The sequence below is a fragment of the Elaeis guineensis genome, chromosome 1, assembly GCF_000442705.2.
Source record: "Elaeis guineensis isolate ETL-2024a chromosome 1, EG11, whole genome shotgun sequence".
Classification (NCBI taxonomy): Eukaryota; Viridiplantae; Streptophyta; class Magnoliopsida; order Arecales; family Arecaceae; genus Elaeis; species Elaeis guineensis.
This window is the reverse complement of record NC_025993.2, coordinates 154,625,299-154,648,022: the sequence shown is the minus strand read 5'-3', so window position 1 is coordinate 154,648,022 and position 22,724 is coordinate 154,625,299. Positions and strand designations below refer to the sequence as shown.

General features: G+C 39.3%; 3 protein-coding genes across 9 annotated transcripts; 2 read left to right on the top strand and 1 right to left on the bottom strand.

Annotated features, from left to right (window-relative positions):
• Positions 1-3,208: 3,208 nt before the first annotated feature.
• Positions 3,209-10,033, top strand: LOC105039137 (uncharacterized). 4 transcript variants are annotated; one of them, XM_010915154.4, is made up of 2 exons: positions 3,209-5,994; positions 9,445-10,033. In XM_010915154.4, exon 1 carries the CDS (start codon positions 3,312-3,314, stop codon positions 5,940-5,942), a length of 2,631 nt encoding a protein of 876 aa, XP_010913456.1. In that variant the 5' UTR covers positions 3,209-3,311; the 3' UTR covers positions 5,943-5,994; positions 9,445-10,033. The 4 variants fall into 4 exon arrangements, with proteins under 4 accessions (XP_010913456.1, XP_073100695.1, XP_029118565.1 ...); XM_073244594.1 differs by having other exon boundaries at positions 9,429-10,033; XM_029262732.2 differs by lacking the exon at positions 9,445-10,033 and adding an exon at positions 6,220-9,421.
• Positions 10,034-12,073: 2,040 nt separating this feature from the next.
• On the top strand, positions 12,074-20,833 carry LOC105039134 (aminoaldehyde dehydrogenase 2, peroxisomal). 4 transcript variants are annotated; one of them, XM_073244583.1, is made up of 16 exons: positions 12,074-12,404; positions 12,509-12,651; positions 13,104-13,184; positions 13,255-13,395; positions 14,344-14,435; positions 14,515-14,638; positions 14,779-14,844; positions 15,573-15,639; positions 15,713-15,789; positions 16,731-16,844; positions 17,528-17,605; positions 17,684-17,835; positions 17,963-18,023; positions 18,946-19,052; positions 19,146-19,264; positions 20,568-20,833. In XM_073244583.1, exons 1-15 carry the CDS (start codon positions 12,296-12,298, stop codon positions 19,231-19,233), a joined length of 1,500 nt encoding a protein of 499 aa, XP_073100684.1. In that variant the 5' UTR covers positions 12,074-12,295; the 3' UTR covers positions 19,234-19,264; positions 20,568-20,833. The 4 variants fall into 4 exon arrangements, with proteins under 4 accessions (XP_073100684.1, XP_073100689.1, XP_073100686.1 ...); XM_073244588.1 differs by lacking the exon at positions 20,568-20,833 and having other exon boundaries at positions 12,076-12,404; positions 13,255-13,394; positions 14,375-14,435; positions 14,528-14,638; positions 19,146-19,480; XM_073244585.1 differs by lacking the exon at positions 20,568-20,833 and having other exon boundaries at positions 12,076-12,404; positions 13,255-13,394; positions 14,375-14,446; positions 19,146-19,480.
• LOC105039136 (uncharacterized) lies at positions 19,789-21,010 on the bottom strand. Its single transcript, XM_010915153.4, has 2 exons — positions 20,827-21,010; positions 19,789-20,277 (listed from the first exon to the last, which is right to left on the bottom strand). The coding sequence occupies exons 1-2, from the start codon at positions 20,914-20,916 to the stop codon at positions 20,068-20,070; spliced, it is 300 nt and encodes a 99-aa protein (XP_010913455.1). The 5' UTR covers positions 20,917-21,010; the 3' UTR covers positions 19,789-20,067.
• Positions 21,011-22,724: the final 1,714 nt, after the last annotated feature.

The window sequence follows — 22,724 nt, the reverse complement described above, 5'->3', positions numbered from 1 at the left end:
ACCGATCGCCGAATCAATGGCTCGATCATCGATCGTCGAACCGACGGCCTCAGCCTCTGAAGGCAAAAAGGCCTCGACCAACACGGCTTGATCGTCGATCGTCGAATAAATGGCTCGATCATCGATCGCCGAACCGACGGCCTCGGCCTCTGAAGGCAAAAGGGTCTCGACCAACATGGCTCGATCACCGATCGTCGAATCAATGGCTCGATCACCGATCGCCGAACCGACGGCCTCGGCCTCTGAAGGTAAAAGGGTCTCGACCAACACGGCTCGATCATCGATCGCTGAATCAACGGCTCGATCATTGATTGCCGAACTGACGGCCTCGACCTCTGAAGGCAAAAGGCCCCGACCAACATGGCTCGATCGCCGATCGCCGAATCAACGGCTCGATCATCGATCGCCGAACCGACGGCCTAGGCCTCTGAAGGTAAAAGGGCCTCGACCAACGCAGCCCGATCGCTGATCGCCGAACCAACGGCTCGATCGCCGACCAACGTGGCTCGATCATCGATCGCCGAATCCACAGCTCGATCGCTGATCGTCGAATCGACGGCCTATGCCTCTGAGGGCAAAAGGCCTCGACCAACACGACTGGCTAACTTGCCAACTTAGCTTCGACTAAGAGTGGCAAAACGCCAAGACGAATGCAGTTCGACTTGCGACATACCGACTTGGTCATGACCGATCGAAGGATATTCGACTTGCCACTGTTTATCATACGTCCTGACGTGCACGTCCGACCAAGGGCCGGACAATGAATATTCGACTTGCCATCGTTATCCTATCCGAATATGTCGGACGTTACTCGACTATCGGATACATCGGATGCTACTCGACTATCAGACTCTACGGGATGATCGTGTCATGCTACGTTCGGAGGTTGGCCGACCTCCGACCCAACGTGCACGCTCGACCTACAGTCGGGACGACTGACATCGGATCGTTCGTTGATGCGATCGCCAGAGTCGGGGCAAGATATGACGAAAAACCACTCCTTTCGCCCGAAGCCGTCGCCCACATGTTCACGTGAGCCAACACGACATCGGACTTAGGAGTGGGGGGGCAACTGTTGGGATATACCGACTGACCTCCATACGCCGACTTACCCTCGGATCGGTCTGACTGACGACCCCGACTGATGACCCCGACGGATGACTCCGACGGACAACTCCGACGGACGACTCCGACGGACGACTCCGACCGACGACCCCGACAGACGGCTGCCAACAATATCCGACCGAAGGTGTGTCGGCCGAACCGACCCATGCTGTTCTCAACCAATCGAGCGGCCGAACCCATATTACTGACTCACTGTCGGGGGTGGCAGCCGACGTCCGACTTAAGCAAGACACCAGACCAGCCGACGGTCCTTGGATCTTCACCCGACATCCCACAACCAAATACCGACGTATGGTCGGTCGGCTCCTCCATCCTGACAAAGGCATGCGGCATAGCCGTCCTGGGACATTGTCCTGCCAAGGACATAGATAATCTCAGCGATTTGACAACCCACGGTGACTTGATAGTCCGCGGCGACTCTGACAGCCTCCGACGATTTGACAACTCCCCCAATTGTCTACACCATTAATGACGGTGCCATGCCGCGCTCTACTGTTTCGGAGAAGACAACAGTGCTGCGGAAGAAGTTCTTTCGAAGCCCTTGAACTTTCTCTCTCTCGCTGAGCTCCTTGATTCTTTTCTACTGTTTCCTAGTCTCCTCTCTGACTTGACCGTCGAAGGGTCCCCGTCGGAGTCACCTCCGATCAATGCAGACTTCTTTTGTAGATACTCATTCCCGGCGACCAGATGACGAGGGGATTGACCGCAACAAGTAGAAGTTGCACCATTGTTTATGAGTAGCAGCCTATAATAGCATTTGCAATCAAGCTTAATCCCTTCAATCTTCGTTGCTCTCAAAAATGAACTACGGTAGGTGGGAAGAAAGGAGATTAATTTTGCTGTCTAAAGGAGGTGGCGAAAGAGAGAAACAAATGTAAGGATGAAAACAAAGTTTCCTTTGTTGGATAAGAGCATAGTGGCATGCTCGGACGGAGGTGTCTCGTGGGGGAGTGGGAGCTGGGGATGTGGTGGTGGGGTGAAGGGGAGCTAAACTAGATTATAGAAGGGCTTTGTAAACCAGGTCTACTGTTTATAAGATAAAATTCTCTCTCTAATATTTTTTGAATGGACGACCCTCTCTCTAATAATTGCAAGCATCTACTTTTAGATCTAGTCCTACATTGACCCTATTTCTCTCCTCAATAATCATGTTTACTTGCTTTATCCATCTTAGTTTTGACCATAATAAACAGTACGTAGTGCAAAGTTTACCCCAACTAAATATATAAAACATCACAAATCTAGCTATACTTAATGTATATTTTTCATTTGCACTATATGGTTAGTGAAAAGAGTGTGCGATATTAGCATTTGGCATAGCTTTGGATTTCTTCACATGTCAATGTTTCACAAAATAAACAATATAAGATAAGTTAAATGCAACCCAAGCATTGATATCCTATTGCTCTCTATTATAAATTGGCATTATATACACTGAAATTATTTTTGATGCTTAAAAAATGTCCAATATAATTCATAATAAAGATGAAAATTGATAGACAACTCCTACATATATTATGCAGATGTTAGATATATCTTAGTATGCACACCTCCAACTACAAAATTATACATGCAGATGAAAGTTGATTAGACAGTCCATTTTTTTATATATATATGAAGAGTTTTTTACTATAAAAAAAAATATATTACAAAAAAATCACCTATAATTTGTTATTTCCACCATTCTCTTTCTATCCCTTGTCTCTTTCCTTCATAATTTTCTCGTCTCTCAAACCCAATCATCTCTCTTCATTTCCAATATACCAAATTTATTTTAAATTACTTATTAATTTTATTTTTAATTCAGCATTCTGTAATGATTTTTGTTTTTGATTTTCTCGTTCATCAAATTAAAGTAATTCAAATAACCTAATCTCTGTGTCATTCAATCAGCAAAAAATGTATTATTGTTATGCAAAAATAAAATATTCTATCGGACTTACGTTATACCTTAATTAAATGTGTAATTCTTTCACAAAATTTTGACAGCACCTCCAACGCTCCATCGGGTTGTTTTTTTTTTTTTTTTATTAACTCCATCAGGTTGTTTAAATCATGACTAAAACATGACAACAGGGATGGCTCGTGCCCTGGAACGGTACTCGCCTTTAGCCGCTGGTCTAGCTTAGGCTCCCTCTAAAACCCACCAGCCCCAACCGCCGCCGGATCTCGCTCCCTCCGCCGCCATGAGCGGCCACAACCACCAGCACCACCCCCATCGCCACCTCCGCCTCTCCATCGCCCCTCCTCCTCCCATCCCCATCCCCCGCATCTACCCTCCCTTCCCCGGCGCCCCCGCCACCCCCTCCTCCATATCCACCCCCTCCGCCTCCACCCCCTCCAAGCGCCGCCACTCCTCGTCATCCACCACCTCCTCCTCCGCCACCTCCCTCCTCCTTGCCCTCTTTTCTCTCCGTTCCCTCTACTCTCTGCTCCCCTTCATCCGCTCCACCCCCTTCTCCTTCTCCCTCTTCCCCTTCTCCTTCCTCGTCTCCCTCCTCTCCTTCGCCCTCTCCCTCCTTTCCCTCGCCCTCTTTCCTTCATCGCCTTCCACCGACCCCAACATCCCTCGTCTCCTCTCCTTTAAAGCCATAACCCTGCCCCTCTCCTCCCCCTCCCTCCTCCGTCCCCTAGCCGCCAAGTCTGCCCTTCTCACCCTCGTCTTCCTCCTCCGTTTCCATGCCCTCCGCTATTGCGGCGCCGGCGCCTCCATCCTTGCCGACATCGCTGGTGCCCTCGCCGCCAAATCCCTCTCCGACGGCCCCCGCGCCTTCGCCGGCCCCCGCTCTGCCCGCCGCGGCAACCGGATCCGCGGCCTTGCGGCCCTACTCGTCGCCATCTCCCTCCTCTCCTTCAGCTGGGATCGCGCCGGCTGCTTTCCTCTGTCCTCCTTCCCTCCTCCCACTGAGGGATGCGCCCGGCTCGCTCCCATGCTGCTCCCTTTCGTTGCGGGCTTCCTTGCGTACCACGAGCGATCCGCCGCCAACTGGATTTCGCTGAGGCAATTGGGCCGGAGACGGGTTCGGCTCTTCACTCTCGCCCTCACCACTGCCATCCTATTTCTTCCGGCATTGGCTAGCTTTCTGCTGGCTGAGGGCGAGGATGGTGCGGTATCGGTGATGAGTGTGGGATGGCCGCTGATAAATACAGTGGTTTTTGGTGTGATTCTGGCTGAGAACTATGGCGATGAGAAGGCAACGTTCGGTGCAAATTTCCGCCGGGATTTCGTGGTAACCTTCTTTTGTACTCTTGTCTTAGAGCTTTTCTACTTCCCCAAGCTCTCTCTGCCCGGTTTTCTTTTCTGTGGCTTATTGTTGTGGATTTCAGTAAAGGAATTGGGTTCCTCTTCTTTGAATTATGTGGAGCTAGGGAGTGCTGATTATCCGGAGTCTTTATATTCCATGATCATGAAACCGATTCGGCACATTCTGAGTGAAAGAAAGTCTCGCAAGATTGCTCTTTTCCTCCTTATTAACACGGCCTACATGGTGGTGGAATTTGTAGCTGGGTTTATGAGTAATAGCCTTGGTTTGATATCAGATGCTTGTCATATGCTGTTTGATTGTGCTGCCCTGGCAATTGGGTTATATGCTTCGTATATTTCAAGGTTGCCTGCAAACAGTCAGTTTAATTATGGTAGAGGTAGGTTTGAGGTGCTTTCGGGATATGTTAATGCTGTGTTCTTGGTTCTTGTTGGTGCGCTTATCGTTCTGGAGTCGTTTGAGAGGATTCTTGATCCTCAGGAGATTTCGACAAATAGCTTGTTGGCTGTTTCAATTGGGGGACTTGTGGTGAACATGGTGGGTCTGGTTTTCTTCCATGAGGAGCATCATCATGCACATGGTGGCGGCGGCACATGTTCTCATTCACACTCCCATTCCCACTCCCATCATCACCACCACCACCACCATCAACACGTACACGAAGGAGATGTGAAGTCTGGGCATCACCAGTATGTTGGGGTTCCTTGTGAGTCATTGGTCGGACATTCTCATGATGGCCGTGAACATCATGGTTGCAATCATGATGGTCTTCCTCATAGTCACAGTGATGACTGTGGGAATGATAGCGGTCCCTGTCACGGTCATGAACATGGCCAGAATTCCCATAGTCGTGAGCATAATCACGACAATCAACTCCATCATGCTGAAGTTCATTTTCATCAAAGGCTTGATGACTCTTCAAGAAGTTCTCAGAATCCTTGTTCTGAAGGTCATGCCCACAATGACTTTCATGTTGAGAAAGAAAGCAGCAGGAAGAAAGAGCCTCTGGACTTGTCTCAGAACTTGGACCACGCTCATTGTGACTCTTATACAGAGGAATCATCAGTAAAAGGAAAATCATCTAGTGATATGCAAAAGCATCATCATCACATTGATCATAACATGGAAGGGATCTTCTTGCATGTTCTAGCTGACACGATGGGAAGTGTCGGGGTGGTAATTTCAACACTTCTTATTAAATACAAGGGATGGCTTGTAGCAGATCCAGCATGCTCTATATTTATTTCAGTACTGATTGTATCTTCTGTAATTCCATTACTGAGGAACTCTGCTGAAATATTGCTACAAAGAGTTCCTAGAGCTCATGAACGGGATCTGAAAGTAGCTGTAGATGACATTATGAGGATTCGGGGTGTCTGCGGCATCCAAAACATGCACGTCTGGAACTTCACAAATACGGACATTGTTGGCACTCTTCATCTTCATGTGTTGGCGGAAACTGACAAGGCTTCTGCTCTGAGAAGTGCATCAAAACTATTGCATGAAGCTGGGATTGAAGATTTGACAATCCAGGTGGATTGCGTAAAAGGATAGCAAAGAGTTTCACCAACATCACTCAACCGCAAAATTTGTAGCACAAAAGAATGTAAGTATTTATAGTCATCATCTTTTGGGGGTATACTAAATTAGGAGATGGATTTCAGAATAGATTTTTCTTTGATGATCCTGATATTCTAATGTAAAATCTGATGGATTCAATGCTGCAACTGTCTGTTTAATTTTGCAAATGACAAAAATTCTTCAGGGCATATTATTTTATTGCGAACATCAGTCATTGTGCTCTATTTGATGATTACTTCCTTCATTACAGTTGGTGCTTGTTGTGACCTCTAATCAGGAAAAAAAGGGTTCAATTCGTATATTTCAGTGGTAACACTTGATCAGTATGGTTCTATCACCATTTATCAGGTGTCTTTGTTATTTCTTTTATCTATGCAGAAAGAGTGCTGAGTATGAATTTGCTGATTGTTCACTTTTGCTATTCCTCAAGCACGTTGTGCAGCACTTAGAAGCTCTGTTTGCCCTCAATTGCCTCTAAATTTCATTGGTAGGCTGACTTAAAAGCAAAACTTCCAAGTGCTGCACAGTGCATGTTTGGAATAGCAAGCCCATGACATGATGTTACTAAATGTATGTTTTGTTTAATCATTTTAAGGTTGAAGAGCTAGCCTGCAATGCTCTGTCTTGAATTATTGAACCATATGTATTATGTGCACAGAATTGTTGGGCTGTCAGTTGCTTGAAAAGATTATGTTATTGTCAAGACTCAAGAAGCATGTATGTGGGGAAGGTATTTCAACTTTTAATTTTAAGATGTTTTGATAACTTGTAATTAGCCTCTTTCCAGAACTAGGTAATATCTGTTCGGATCCATTTCTTATCTGAATCTACCTGAATATGGACACAATTTTGAGTACCCAACTAATATCCATATCTGTATCCATATCCATTAAAGAAAAATAGATTTGGATATGGATAAACAACTATCCGATCTATTATCTATATATGAATATCTCTCATTCACTTTGCAAACATCTGACTTCTTTCTTTTCTGAGTTTCAATAACAACATTTGAGAAACCGACCCAACATTATAAGATCAAAATTTTGACCTCAGTTTGTGAAGCATCAGAAAGGCATAATCCAGAGCCTTAAATTAGCTATAGAACATACGTAGAAATTTTTAGTTCCATGATAAAAAAAGGTACTGAACAATATGAGTGCTTAAAATATTGATATGAATTCTGGTGGCGTATGGATTGTTAAATTTTCCTTTTCAATTATAACCAATTCTGTCTTGTTATTAAGGAGATTATGAATTCTGCTGCAATCTAGGAGTCTTATATATCCACTTTCGTTGCTCTTTAATTTGGAGAAATAATAGAAGCACTTTTTATAAAATTTTTATTTTTATGATGTATCTCTCTTTTAAAGTTGGTTGCAAAAATGTTATTAGTTTTCTTTTCTAGGTTATTAGTACATCTATTTTTAACTTGCAGAGAATTTTCTTCTAGTTTGTTCAGCCATATAGGTAGTAAATTGACAGCAATACTTAAAAAGGGCATCCTAGTGCAAAGACTCCTGCCTCTGTGGATTTGGAGAGTCAAATGTATGCAACTTTACTCCTACATGTGGAGAGTTTGTTTCTGTGTTTCAAACCCATGACACCTAGGTAACAATGGAGCAACTTTACTATTGTGCTAAGGCCCCGCCCTCTAATTTAACAGCAATAGTTAATAGACTTATTTCTTTAGGTGACTTATTTATCCCTTCATTTTTTTTCTTTTGATTTTATCTATTGGGCAACAACTGTTAGTCTATTCACCTTCCCCAGTAGCATAGCAGGACTAACATTGACCCTTCCCTATATTAATGTGCTGACAGCTTAGAAGCAGAGATAGCTAAGTAATGGTGTTGAATTCATTTCCTAGTTGCAAATGTGCTCCCTTATTCCCTTTTCTATTTCACACTATGATCCATAGAATATTTATCATTCCTCCTGTCAAATCTTGTTCTAGTCCTTGGTCCTCTAGGGTGGTAGAGCCCAGTGTCTTTATTCCAAGCTAGATTAAGAATCTTCATGCAAAGTCCTAGCTTGTTCCATAGAGTAATTATGATAGGAAAAGGGCCTTGCTTTATGGTTAGTTAAAAATATACCAGTAAATGTTGTATCAGATAGTTTTTATCTTTCCCTGGTTGCACATAACTTGCATATCTTATGAGACACTTTAATACATATTATCCTATTTGTTTAAATACCATGCGAAGAGGCCATCCTGGTTTTTCTGTGTAACCGGACGCCCCGCATCCTAAACTCGCGAAGGTGGATGTTCCGTCCTGTCTGATACATTTCTCAACTTGGACCATCCCACTGCTTGAGACTGCCCTGTCTTGATACTTGGGATGATGGAATGCCCCAATGTTCCGTGAGTATTTAAGACTTGCCATTTTTATTGTATCTATATGTGCTGTAGAAATCAATGAAGGTTCTCTTCTGAAGAGACCTTTGAAACTATTACATGAAGTTGGGATCAAGTTTTAATTATTCAATGTGGCGCACATAGAAGAATTGTGAATTAGCAACTACAGATTTGGATATCGTGCAGTTCTCATCTACCAAGGGAATCCAATTGTAGAAGTACCTTATTAAGTATGTCTGAACCAAATGTTTGTTTGGACTTGTCGATTTTGGTCTTTTACATTATGCATTTTGAAGCATGTATTTTTAAAAAAGTTTATTGCATAATGTTGAGAGTTGCCTCATGCTTATTCCTCAATGATTTCTGGAAGAGGTTTGACTGCTTCTTGTGTGCGCCCTTGTGACTTGGTCCTTTCCAAATGCTATGTCAAGTTTGGTATCAAAGCTTAGGTCATAATAGTTGATCAATTTTGTAAGTGTTTAAGGCACCAGATGATGTATATGAGAAGAAAGAGAAATGTGCAACTTAAGAAACACATTTTGCATTTTCAAATGCCAATTTGTTAAACCAGCATTAAGTTTGTTTGTCATCTGCATTTCACTATCATATGGTACAATGATTATCCCTAATCAAAACAAATGCACATATGTGTGAGGTTGGGCAAGCTTGTCAAGTTCAGTGGATTTGAACCCCATTTGCCTAACTTCATCTTCAGCTTTCAGGGCAGCCCATTCAGGTAGTAGTTTTACATTCCCATTGAACTATGAGAGTAGGTTATTTTAGTTGCCCTATTAAATCAATGACTGATCGGTTTGTAGCAGAATTTGTAGTTTGTGCAAATGTTGAGTTGACTTGTAACCTTAACTAGAGATTGTTGACTCGCTTGACTGCTGATGTTGCCGGTAATGATGCATGCTAGACTTACTGAGATTCTCGTCTTAGGTCAATTCATCACATATGCTAAGTGGCTAATCACAGATGGGATATGATGATGCCTAGGTCTCTCCAATACACAATATAATTGAGTGTCCATTCTGTTTGAAGTGTTGATGTGTTTTGTCTTCATATACCATCAAGATTCAGAGTCGTAAGTTTATCAGGTGGTGGATATTGCAGGTTGCTTGTAACAGCTGTTTCCTGCAGTGTGGCTAGCTTCTGCAAGCTTGGTTAACTTCAGAAACAGGGCAATGGCTTCACTTTGGTGTCAATGTTTTACAAAAGTGTCAACTCCCTGAGTGTCCCCACCTCTTCAATGCTTTCTTTAGTTCAAAGCATTCAGCTTCAAATGCATGGTCTTCTTCTTTGGTGCTGAGAGAAAGAAGAAAACTTCAGCGGTTAATCAGCATATTTCTTGCAAAAAGGTTTCAAGGTGAAGTTAGAAATGCACGAGGTTGATGTTGCATTCTTGTGGAAGGGAAAAAGTGAGCGGAAGCAGAGATAACAGGATGAGGTTTGCAACCAGTGCCATTTTTGCAATACCAAATAAATTATTTGTTGGTATGCATGCTGTTAAGCAACTTGCTAAAATCTAGGCTTCTTGATAGCAAAATATTTAGACCCTAGTTTGTTTGAAATGAGCTGCTTGTTTGGAAGTGTGGCTGAAGGCCTGTACATGGAGGTGCACGTTTATTAAGTTGTGGACCTCTTTTACTAAGTAAATCTTTGAATCTAATCTATGAACTCTGATTTAAGATTCCTACAAACATCTTTTATCTTGTGATCTGGTTGAACAAGTCTGGAATCAATTAAATAGTCCAAGCAAGTAGGAAACATCGCACCCTTAAAACATGATCTCATGGACTCTAAAAGGTCGTATTGTCTTGATGAATCCCTTTCGCTGTTCAACTACCATGGCTGGCTGGATCATAGACCAAGATTGAAGGGAAAATTAACCGTTTGTTTTTCTTTAAAACTGCGATCATCCATGAATTGCTCCTTGGAATCAATTGCATGAAATGTATATACTTTAAGCCATTTCATCTATTGGTTAAATCACAGACTTCCATCAAATAGTCTGTACTCTTCCGATTCAATAACCTTTTGTTGGAGAGATTTTTTTTTTTTTTTTTGGTAAAGGTGTTTATCCCCAGAAAAGTGACTCATAATTGCATATTATAACTTGAACGATGCTTGATGCTAATGCCATTGGTGTGGTTTTTGCGGCTTTTCTATTGTCTTTGCCCTTGATGTAGGCTGGAAAGTGGAAACACACTACTCTATGCCTGTGTGGCCACAAGACCCTAGCCCTTAGTGTATAAAATTTCACAATAAAAAGCCCTAATGAATGGATAAACAGGATCAAATGTCCTCAAAGAGGTAGAAAATGATATGGATGCATCGGAAATTATGCTGGAACATGACTGAAGGCCAAGTATATGTGGACATTTGTACTTTGCATAAGTTGTGTTTAAAATTTTTAATCCATTACCATTATTTGTTTGACCATCAAGTATTTGTTATTCATAATTCAATTTTTGTAGCATGTATTCAATGTTTATAAATATATATATTTATTACATGAACCCAAATTTGACTTGTTCTTTCTTTGGATCGAATATGGAACGATGGTTAGATCTGAAGAGAAATTCTTTATGTACTATGTGCAGTGCACGCGTTATCTGAAGAGAAATTTGTTGTGCACTGCATGCGGTGCACGAACACGCGCATCATGCACGGTGATTGGCTTACGCATGGGATCGAATAAAAAAATAATTTTTTTTTCTGTACCGCTATCCGGTCTCATGTGTGAGCCAATCATCACGCATGATACATGTGTTTCGCACCACGTGCTGTGCACAAAGAATTTTTCTAGATCTAAAACATCAATGGGTACGCGTCTAGGTTTAGTGAAATCCGGCCCAACCCATCACCTCAACTCGTCCTCGGTCTCACAGTTTCTTGTAATACTTAATCACTTTGGTGAGGGTTGGGCCACAAATGTTAGAAGGCACACGCTCTTCTATGTATATCCATCGCTAATCATATTTTTGATCATCTCTAACTGGATCACTTTCTTCTTGAACTCTTTTATCATCGAAGCTCTTGAGCATCAACTTCTTCGTTGGTGACAGTGCAGCAGCATCACTTACCTATCTGTTTTCTTGATCTTTCACAACGGAGTTCAACCTCACCTACAATTGCTTCCTCGATCTTCCCTATTGGTGCCGTAACCTTCTTGCACCTATTTTCTTTAGTCGGAAGGATCGTTTTTTCTCTCCATTGATGGGTTCAGCAGATTTTGATTTTGAAGTTTTTCCGACTAGAGATGGATATAAGATGGAATAAAACCCTAACATTAGGTAAGGAGAAACTTTTTGTAGCAGGTGAGAATAGGTTTATCTTTCCAACGGCTGGAACATGATAGGATATAATCCCAATATTGAAGTATGATTCCCTTCGGAATGGCAGTCCAACTCCAAATATGAATTTTAAAAGTTTATTTAAATAAATAAGTAATAAAAATAAGTAATTTCGAGGTACAAGAATAAAAAGAATTTAGGCCTATATTTTTTTTCGAAGAAGAATCTAAATATCTTTCATATTTGGTCGGGTTGGGATTGATCGCCGTATTAATTCCCTATCATTGGAAAATTTATTGGTTGGAATAACTCTACTGTGCGTACCTTACATCATCCAATAATAACCTAACACATCATTTATTAATAAAAAAAAAATTATACTGCGATCTAAATATTATTGATTATGGCTGATCAGCTAATAATTTTAATTATTTTGACTGAAAAAAATCCACTTTCTTGAGTGGTGCCCAGCCGCTCCCTAAGTGGCGGTGGCCATCGCATTCTCCTCCGATTTAATCAACGTTCACTTTCTTCCCCTAACATTATTTTGCCGCCGGGAAAATGACACGGTTTTGTATCATATACGAATCCGACGCAAGAATTCCCGACAAGAAGCAGCTGCTGACCTCCCCACTGGCTCTCTTGTTCTTCCTCCTGTCTGGCCGGCCATGTCCGTGACCATCCCCCGTCGCCAGCTCTTCATCGATGGCGAATGGAGAGAACCACTCCACCAGAAGCGTATCCCTATCATCAACCCCGCCACAGAAGATACCATAGGTTGGTATCCCTCTTATTTCTCTTCTTTTATCTATCCCTCTTCACAGTCTTTCCCCCTCATAGTACTACTCAAAGATATATGTACATGTTCTGATCTTTATCAGGGGACATACCCGCGGGGACCGCGCAAGATGTGGAGCTGGCCGTGGCCGCCGCTCGGAGGGCTCTCACTCGAAACAGGGGAAGGGACTGGCCGCGTGCTTCTGCCTCCCTTCGTGCTAAATACCTCCGCGCAATCGCTGATAAGGTACCTCATTACCATTTGGTTCCAACTACCAATTTGATCAGCAATTCATCGTGAGTGGGGACATTTATGGTCCTAATTTTTTTCGCTGTTGTATCATTGCTGTTTGCTTAAATGATTTGCTGTATGCAATCTAGTTTGGTCACTTCTAGTCCAGTTAACAAAGAGTCGAAAACTGCGCGGTCCACTGATCAAAGAAATCCGGTGCATCGAGCTGCGTGAAGCAATCTGAAACATGTGGCGCATAAGATTACATAGATGAATGGGGACAAATTTAAGGGATTTTAAAACTATAAGGAGTGATTTCTTGTTTTGCATTCCACATGAGATATCATGTATGAAGTAATTGACTGTTTATAGTCTCATTCTTCTAATGTGTAATCTTCGGTGCTTTTTTCCTTGTATATGATGTGGTGAATGTCTCCGTCATTTTTATTTGTTTCACTTTAATGTAGGTAATGGAGAGAAAGTCTGAGTTGGCCACGCTTGAGGCCCTTGACTGTGGAAAACCATTGGAAGAAGCAGCAGGGGATGTGGTATGCCAATGATTACTGTATTTTTCTGAAATGTTATGCATATGATCTTACTGACATGCTTGCCATTCAGGGTGCGGTTGCCGGGTGTTTCAAATACTATGCTGACCTTGCAGAAGCTTTAGATGAGAAACGAACTGTGCTTTCTATGCACACATTTAAGAGCCATGTTGTTAAGGAACCGATTGGTGTTGTTGGTTTGATCACTCCTTGGTAGGATTTTTTTCCCTGGAAAGTAAATTTGAAGCACATATCTGATAATCTACCTACATTTGGAATTCTCCTAATAAGTCTTTGAATTTTAGATATATGATGATTCTGATATGAGATAGTAAGCTAGTGCTGACTAACACAACATTTATATGGAATGAGTGTCATAGATAAGAACCAAGGATCATGCAATCAATACCTTATTCCGGATGATTAGGTGTAAATTGTTCTTGATTAGAGATCTAACATATCTCAGAACCACAAAAAACACAATTTCACTGGGAAAGACAAATCTGCACAATCTCAAAGGAAGTTTATGTCCAACTACAGTATTATTTGTTCCGAACACTCATAGATCTCATAGGAAGACAAATACAACATGAGAAGGTAGGAATCTTGAAATAGAATACACAGTGAAACTTTAGAAATACGACAAAGAGGACAGATGGGTCAGTGGGGAGACAATTACAATGTCAGCCGAAAGTAAGGAGTGGAAACCTCACAAACAGAATGCACTATGACCTGTTGTCGATATACCTGATAGTAGTGACTGATACTCCTGATTTAAAAATTGATATTTCTTGACACCAGATGGTTAGCTATGCTGATGAGTGCATAAGTCAAAAATCTCATCTCAGACAGAGGAGATAAGCTAGCAGTCTACTGTTACACTTGCCTATTGATAAAGATTCGATCTTTTTATTAATTCATCATTTATAATCTAGGTTCACCACAACTGAGGGGTTCAAAAATGGATGCTAATAGTTATCTCAGGAAACATGGGTGCTAATAGAGTTATCTTGCCAAACTAAAAATATAAGACATGTGCTTTATTGTATGGTTATGCGATACTTAATGATCAAAATTCTGAATATTTTATCAGTGTCATCCAATTAACAAACTAGATCTCCTTATGAATTTGTGTCTTTGTTATATCTCATTTTACTGAACTAACTATCCACTTCTAATGGCTGCTTGGAAAGTTGCTCCTGCTTTGGCTGCTGGATGTGCGGCTGTGTTAAAGCCATCAGAATTGGCATCAGTGTAATATTCTAGTAAGCAATATCCTCTTTTGTCTGTGTGGGAACATGCTATGTCTTTTTCATCATATTTTAATTTTCAGCACTTGTCTGGAGTTTGCTGAACTATGTAAAGAAGCAGGACTTCCTCCTGGGGTCTTAAATATAGTGACTGGTTTTGGTACAGAAGCTGGTGCTCCTTTGGCATCCCATTCTCACGTTGACAAGGTTTAGCTACCCTCATTTTATTATTATGAACCTTACATGAAGTTGATCTTCTTTTGCTTCCTTTTTTTACAAAATATTGCAAGAATTGGTATTATTTCTTTGCTTATACCTTTGAAGGCTTTCTTGTTGTTCTTTGTTAGGTTGCATTTACTGGTAGCACTGAAACTGGTAGAAAGGTCATGACTGCTGCTGCTGAAGCTGTTAAGGTTTGCCAATTTATACTCAGTTTTAAGGGTAATCATAAATAAATGCAAATCAAGAATTCATCATACAATAAAAGGCATATGGCTAAAAATTTTAAATGCTTTGGAAACTTTCCATGTACTCATTGAAATTTAAAAGCAAAATGTATTTCAATCTGTGACCAATACATTCATAAATGATAGATTCTATTTTTTTATTTTTAGGTATTTTGGATGTTGTATATCAGACCATGATGAATGGTGAGTATCATCATAAAGTGGCTGATTATTTATCTTGAAGCCACAGAATGTATATATATATATATATGTATCAGGCTGGTTCTGTGATGCATTCTAATGTTGCTGACTCTGGCCTGTAGTCTCTCTCTTCATGAAGAACTAGTTAGATAGAATAAGGAATATCGTGCAAATGCATTTCTTCTGTCTTAGAAATTTTGTTCTTTTAATTCCTATCTCACACAATCATTGTTGTTCTGATTACAAGAATAACAATGTAAATTAGCAGACCAAGAGATTGGTTTTCACAATAGGGAATCAACAAATGTAAATACAGATTAGTCTGTCTTCAATAGTGAACAGTCATTTCTTTTGGTGCAATAGACCATCATGTGTGAATATTTTTGCGCATCAAGGTCATATTCTTGTATGATTCTACGAATGTGGAAAATGCATGTCTACATAACCAACTATATACGTTGATGATTCTTATGGTACCTATCAATTCCTTGCAGCCCGTTTCTATGGAGCTTGTTGGAAAAAGTCCGATTCTTGTATTTGAAGATGTGGACATTGACAAAGGTTTGTTACTTTTCTTGATCATTAATCTGAGTTTCCTGGCATCTTTACTTAAGCCTGTAAATGCTGCACACAGCTGTTGAATGGACTCTGTATGGTTGCTTTTTCACCAATGGTCAAATATGCAGTGCGACATCTCACCTTCTTGTTCATGTGAGTACCAAGTTAACCAACATTACTTGTAGTAAGTCTTTCTTGTCATAATTCAAATATTTATATTCATAAATTCAGAAGTATCTTTGTTTACCTTGTCATGATAGGTAATGCATGTTCTATCTGGTCACTTTCCATGCTAGCTGCATATCACTGGGTATACTGCTTGCTAGTATATATGTTATCATCTAGTTCCTGAATTAAATTTTCTTTCACATTGTGTGTATGAGGTTTACTCGTGGTTCTTCTTATTTTTCATATGTAAGTTTGATTATTTAAGTTAAATTATTTTCTTTCACATTATATGTGTATATGACCACTTTCCATTTAAGATGGTTAATGTGAAGTTCTTGCTATTGATGTAAATTTAAGTCAGATATTGTATTATGTCTTGTGCTGGTCCATTGTTTTTTTGTCAATTCAGAATCAGCTCAATGGCATACTGGCTGTCTTTCTACTGACCTTGCCTAGAGGATAGTAATGTTCTTGCTTCTTAGTTCGATCAATGTCCATTACTTTTCCTATGTTAATAATTAGAGCAATGGTTGATTCTTTTATATACAAGGTCACAAATCAAACTGACACATCTCCAAAACGTGCAGTATCTTTGTACATTTGATGTATTTACTCTGTGTCTTGCCTTACTGGATGCTTCTAAGCATGATGATCCCCTGCTTTTACATGTTTTATATTGTTGTTTTGGCTTCATTAAAGACTGATACTCTGCATGTAATCACCACTGCTTCATCTTTTTTTGACCCTAATGATTAAACCAAAAATCAAAGAGCAAACTATTTTTGTTGGATAGGGGTAGTGCTTAGCAAATCATTGTTTCTTCTGTTACAGTGAACGACTTATTCCATAGAGAACCTAAACTTCCGATGGTTACCATATTTTGTGTGCTTTGGTTTTCTCTCTAAAGAATTAGTGAAATGCTGCAGGACACCATCGCAAAGGAATTTGTGGAGAAACTTGTTAGTAGGGCCAATAGCATAAAAATATCAGATCCATTGGAAGAAGGTTGCAGGCTTGGTCCTATTGTCAGTGAAAATCAGGTATGAGCCTTGTCTTTTTTTATGGTAGTTGTATGAGCCTTGTTTAGCAAAGTCCCCTATGCATATCTTCTGAAATGGAATTGCCTGTATATATTTGCTTTCTTTCTTCCCATAAAATAACAATTTATTGATTTTATTTATGCTGAACGATAATTAGATTTTGTTAGCAAAGCATAATTATGCATGCATAGAAATGTTTGCAGGTGCATTTTGCAGCAATATTTAACAATACACACAGGTTCATCCACTCGAAATGCCAACAAGTGTTAAGTTTTAAAACTAATGCTTTTGTGTATCACCAGACCTGACACCAATATTTGCACTAGCTTTGAGGCAGTTATGCAAGGCAAAATTACTTGATGCATCACCTAATCGATCTGATGAAGGAAAACTTGGGGGGACCTGAGACGAATATTAGCATTCTTTCTTATTCAATTCTTCTTCTTAAACCATGTCCTTTAGGTGAAGGTATAGGATATTGGTGGCAAGTTAGGCCCTTGTGCCCCAAGTGTATTTGGTTGGACACAGCCAGAAAGTTGCTTGGGGATCAAGTCCAATCTCAATGGGAGTCTTTGTAATTTACATTTTATTGTCTCTCTTTCAAAATACTTCATCATGTGCTTTTCTGATCAGCATATGCCTGTGCACCACAGGAAAAGATAATGTGATGTCCTTTATTTCAGTATAAAAGGGTAATCAAATATATTTCTACCGCCAAGGAAGAAGGTGCAACTATTTTATGTGGTGGTGGTCGACCACAGGTAATTTGCCCTTTCATCCTACTACAATTATTTAATTGCTGGACTGTGATGCCAAATATTTTTTCTGCAAATTGCTAGCATTTAAAGAAAGGGTTCTATATTGCGCCAACCATCATAACAGACATTGATACCTCCATGCAAATCTGGAGGGAGGAGATTTTCGGACCTGTTCTATGTCTGAAAACATTTATAACTGAAGATGAAGCCATCAAGCTTGCTAATGATACACAGTGAGTTCTTAAAATTCTATTAGCAACTAACAGAATCAACTGTCAGTGAAAAAAAATGGTCCAGTTCTTTTTTGAGTGTAGAATAATTCAATTTGGTTAACAATATCTGGTTTCTTCACTTCTCCAGTTATGGCTTAGCCGGTGCTGTGCTTTCCATGGATCTGGAACGTTGTAAAAGAATTACAGAGGTATGGCAAGACAAATATCTGAAGCATTCACCCTTTCTCCAACATTCACAATTTATAACTATCAAGAAGTATCATATGAGCGCTGAAAGTGCTTATAGTTTTTAAGTTCTTGAGGTAAAGATGCATATGTTTGGAAAAAAGGTTCGAATCTGCTGCACCACCACCTCAAATATTTTTATACATTAACTTTAAATAAAAAACTGTTTCCATATCTCCATATTGGTTAGAATAATTCGCAATTTCCGCCACAGAGATTGGTAGTTTTCCACATCTACTTCAGTAAGTTTGAAACAGAGCAGAGGAAACACTAATCAACTGCCACAGGGAAGAATGAAAGGACAAAATTGATTAAAATGTGAAGTGGGCATCAGATTATGTTATTCTTCATGAGAGGCATTTTAGATCAATTCCTTCTAGGAGGACAGTTAGAGCTTTTGTTACAGAGAAGAAGAACAAAGAACTTATCGTTTTTATCCTCAAAAGCAAACCTCAATTCTTCGCTCCTGAAAAACTTCCAATAACCAGAAGTATAAATATCCAGGCACTTCCAGTAGGAAAGTTTGTCCAGACATTCTGGCTGCCTGAAACTAAGGAATACTTCTATGAAATTGCGGCTGCAGATTAAAATCAAGGGAGATGTAAGTAGATAATTAGCCTTTAGAAAGAGAGAGGCTAGAATCCATTGAATAAACCACTGCAAAATGAAAGCCTTTATATCATTATAATGTTATAATAAATTGTTTGACATGACGATGAGGCCATTTTTTTCCTAATAATGTCCTTGATTCTCTGTTGAGATAAAGAATCCAGCAACCAATATAACCATAATATTATTATTTTCACACTCTAAAATGCAATTAGAACTATATATCCCATGAAGAAAATGTCATCCTCTTTCATCCACAACGTTTGTATCACTCAGGAAATTCAAGCAGGGATTACGTGGGTGAATTGCTCACAGCCATGCTTCCTTCAGGCTCCATGGGGTGGAAGAAAAAATAGTGGCTTTGGGCGTGATCTTGGAGAATGGTAGGTGGTTCAACAAATTCACTGTCCATGCTCCATATCTGACAACTATAAAGTGACATATTCTGACGATCCTTATTTGTTGTTTTTATTCAGGGGACTCGATAACTTTTTAAACGTGAAGCAGGTGACTGAGTATGTTTCAGAGGATCAATGGGGGTGGTACCATCCACCGAAGCTATAAAACTTGGACCAGAAATGGGCTGTTCAAACAGGTAGCATCAGTGTGTATATCTTTATAAGATGGGGACCATGCATTAGAAATAAGGATTTCAGCATCCATGTTATGATTTTTAAGTTCTCGCTGTTCTTATTGTCATCTAGAACTTGCATTGAGAATAAAAGCCAATGGAATTATAATTATTTTAATTTTTCTGAGGAAGAATTATGATGTTGTTCTTATCTACTGGAAATTAATTCAAATTTACTTACATTATCTCGGTGGAATAGAGGTTGGTAATACTGCAGGCCTTATTCCCTTTTTCTTTTGATTGGGAAAGCTGGAGGCCTTATTCTTGAATACAAGATTTTGCGTTCTGGTGAATGCATTTATTTACTCGAACCAAGAAAATCATCCTAATTAAATCACTAAGGTGATAACCAGACAATGAACGGTAAAGAGCTGAAAGAAAAATAATGAAGACATTCAAAGATAAAATCATTTTTTTCTTTCATACAATTTTATTGCTTTGACATAGAAGCTAGGAAGCAACCTCCCCAGAAATTGTTCAAGAAACACTTCAGAACAAAATGTCTTTATCACACAATCTTATTTGGTTTTACATGAAAAATAAGGAAGATGGTCTCACCAAACATGATACAATAAACACACTGAACAAATTATTTTCTGCCACATAACATAAAACGATCCTATGTTGGATGAAGGCAGGTAGTCTCACCACACAATCGAAGAAAAACACTAAACAACGACGTAGATAGATTCATGCACCTTGGCATTTACATTATCCTCGCTTGTATTCACTGATGGAATTGGGAGTATTACTCGCGACCTATCTTATCATAATTTCCCTTTGTCAACTTTCTCTTTGGGCTTCTTGTCCTGCTGTGTCTCACCTGCAACTGCTTCCTTTGCATCCTCCCAAACCTCCTTGGCAGTCTCACTGTTTTTTTCAGTCTTTTCTTTTGCTTGCCGGCAAAACTCTTCGGCTGTTGATCTTGCCTTCTGCCCGATTCCTTGTGAGGATTCCTCCTTATTGTCAGTCGAGTACTGAAGATATTGGGAAACATGAAAACCAAATTACTGAAAGAGAGAAGTATATTTTTATCTAGATCATTACTCTGTTAACTAGAACATGGTGCAACCATTGGCAAGAGGTTCGGTGGGAAACTTAAGATTTTCTGACACTTTCTATGCTAAAATTCTAAAGCAAAACATCCGTAAAAAGAAGGGAAAAAAAAGGAAGAATTGGTATATTACATTATTTTTTTTTTACCGTTATTTGTATGTCAGCTTCATTTTTTATGCGATATAGAACTGACCTTGTACTAGAAAAACAGGGAATACAGATGAAGAGAGAAAAGTGTGCAGAGTAATCATAGAAAACTAATCAACTGAAGAAGAAACCAGCTTCTAATCCCTTAACATAGAATTGTTCTACAACAAAATGGAGATCTAGATCTAGAATGAGCTTTCAAAGTAGAAGAAAATAGGGGATCTTCAGATCTGAATGGCACAGAGGCTGGTCCATGCTAAGACCTCACCTGGTAGGCATCTATCTTACTGGATATAACTGAATATAGAGAGTAATAGACATACGCTGTTTCTGAGGGTTTTGCCAAGCGAAGGCAGCGCAATGGATAGCTTCAGCATCGAGGCTCGCCGGCCATGGAGGACAAGCTTGTCCATCTTGATGTGTGGCTCTTCTAGTCGATGCACAACGCTCGGTTCTTCTTTGTATTACATGTTAATGTTAGAGGGGAAGAACGAGATTTTGAGGGAGAGAAGCTTCGGATGGACGTGGCTCGAGGATAGAGGTGCTTGCAAAACGTGGCCGAAGGGGAGAACCGGCACGTATACACGAGCATGCGCACAAGCGAAAAACCATGGACGCCCGACTTCCTAATGGTTTAGCGGACGGAATGGCAGGAAAGCAGGTCGGATCACGCAATGAATCCGTAGTATAACACCGACACGTTCAAATTAACTCTTGTTTGGAGTTTTTTTTTTTTTTTTTTTTTTGAGAATGGACGCTTGTTTTCAGTTATTTTGAAACTAAAAAATATATATATATATATATGCTTTGTGGTTTGGTAGTGTATCAAGTTCCGTGAGACGCTTGATCTAGAATGTATTTTTCTTTATTTACATGATATCAGTTCGGTCTACATATCTAATGTCATTCTTATGAATCCTACCGATCTTGCATTGGCAACAACTAATAATTAACATATTATCATGAGATCATCTATTTAGTATTACTTTTTTTTTTCAATTCTGATTATAAAAGGGTAGTGAGGTTTTGCTCTAAAAAAATAGAGCAATAAGGCACTCAATGGTTATCATATATCTGGCTTTCTATACATACCGGACCTTATTTTTTTGTACAGGATTGCTGGTAAATGATACCCATCTTGATTTCTTTCGAGATGGTACGTATCTATAAAGAAACTAATAATACAGCATATTAAATGGCAGCTAATATGGCCAATTATACTTAACTATATTAAGAACTCCATAGCATATCTTCCTATTCAATTTTCGAATATTTGAATTTCTGATTTTCACGAGCACACAAGGTTTTTTTCTTTTTTTTATTTTTTTCATGGACACAGTTTTTTTCTTAATTTTGATGGAAGGTGTTGGTCAAATCTATCCAAGTTATCAAGATATAAAAAAAGAAAGGGGAGAGAAGAAGAAAGGTTATGAAAAGATTTTATTATCTTTATTTCAATTTCATTCGATATATTTTCAAGATTATTTATATTAGTGTATAGACTCTGTAAATGAAAAATAATAATCACTGATACAAAATCAGTTTAACAAAGAAAAATTATACATAATAATGTTAATAAAGAAAAATATTATGGGATCACATTAATAAAAAAAATATATTATAGATTGTTATATGATCATTTAGAATCATGTGATCATTTACAATCATACTAACATTCTCTTTCAAACTTAAGGTAGTACCTTAGGTATTGATTTGAGTTTGAAAATTAGATAACAAAGGATCTTCAGATATTGATCTATTAAAAAATAGAGAATCTACGGATCTATCTATTGTAAAACATAGGATATGCAAGGACACAAAAATTAATGGTTTTGATACTATGTTAAAATATTTGCAGAAAAATAGGAAAACAAAAAGAAAAAGAGAGAGAGAAAAGACTTTAGTATCTCCATTTCAATTTCATTACAGACTTCGTAAATAAAAAATAATAATCGTTGATATAGAATCAGCCTAACAAAGAAAAAAGATAAAGAATAATGTTAACAAAAAAAAATACCATGGAATCGCATCAACAAAGAAATATATTATGAATTATGATGTGGTCCCTAAAATCACGTAATCATCTAAAATTATTTTTACACTTTGTCTATTTAATTGAAGTTTAAGATAAGTATCCTATGTGTAGATAAAGGAAAAAAGTCTTTTTGAAATTTAAAAAAATAAAAGATATTATATAAAATATTATCTATATTTTTACACC

Bases quoted from the DNA above. Each gene is read 5' to 3' on its own strand.
- LOC105039136 (XM_010915153.4), bottom strand. From the start codon at position 20,916: ATGGACAAGCTTGTCCTCCATGGCCGGCGAGCCTCGATGCTGAAGCTA. The intron at 20,278-20,826 runs GTATGTCTATTA...CAATATCTTCAG, and splicing joins GCAAAACCCTCAGAAACAGC to TACTCGACTGACAATAAGGA.
- LOC105039137 (XM_010915154.4), top strand. From the start codon at position 3,312: ATGAGCGGCCACAACCACCAGCACCACCCCCATCGCCACCTCCGCCTC.
- LOC105039134 (XM_073244583.1), top strand. From the start codon at position 12,296: ATGTCCGTGACCATCCCCCGTCGCCAGCTCTTCATCGATGGCGAATGG. The intron at 15,640-15,712 runs GTTTGTTACTTT...TGCTGCACACAG, and splicing joins AGATGTGGACATTGACAAAG to CTGTTGAATGGACTCTGTAT. The intron at 17,606-17,683 runs GTAATTTGCCCT...GCAAATTGCTAG, and splicing joins GTGGTGGTGGTCGACCACAG to CATTTAAAGAAAGGGTTCTA.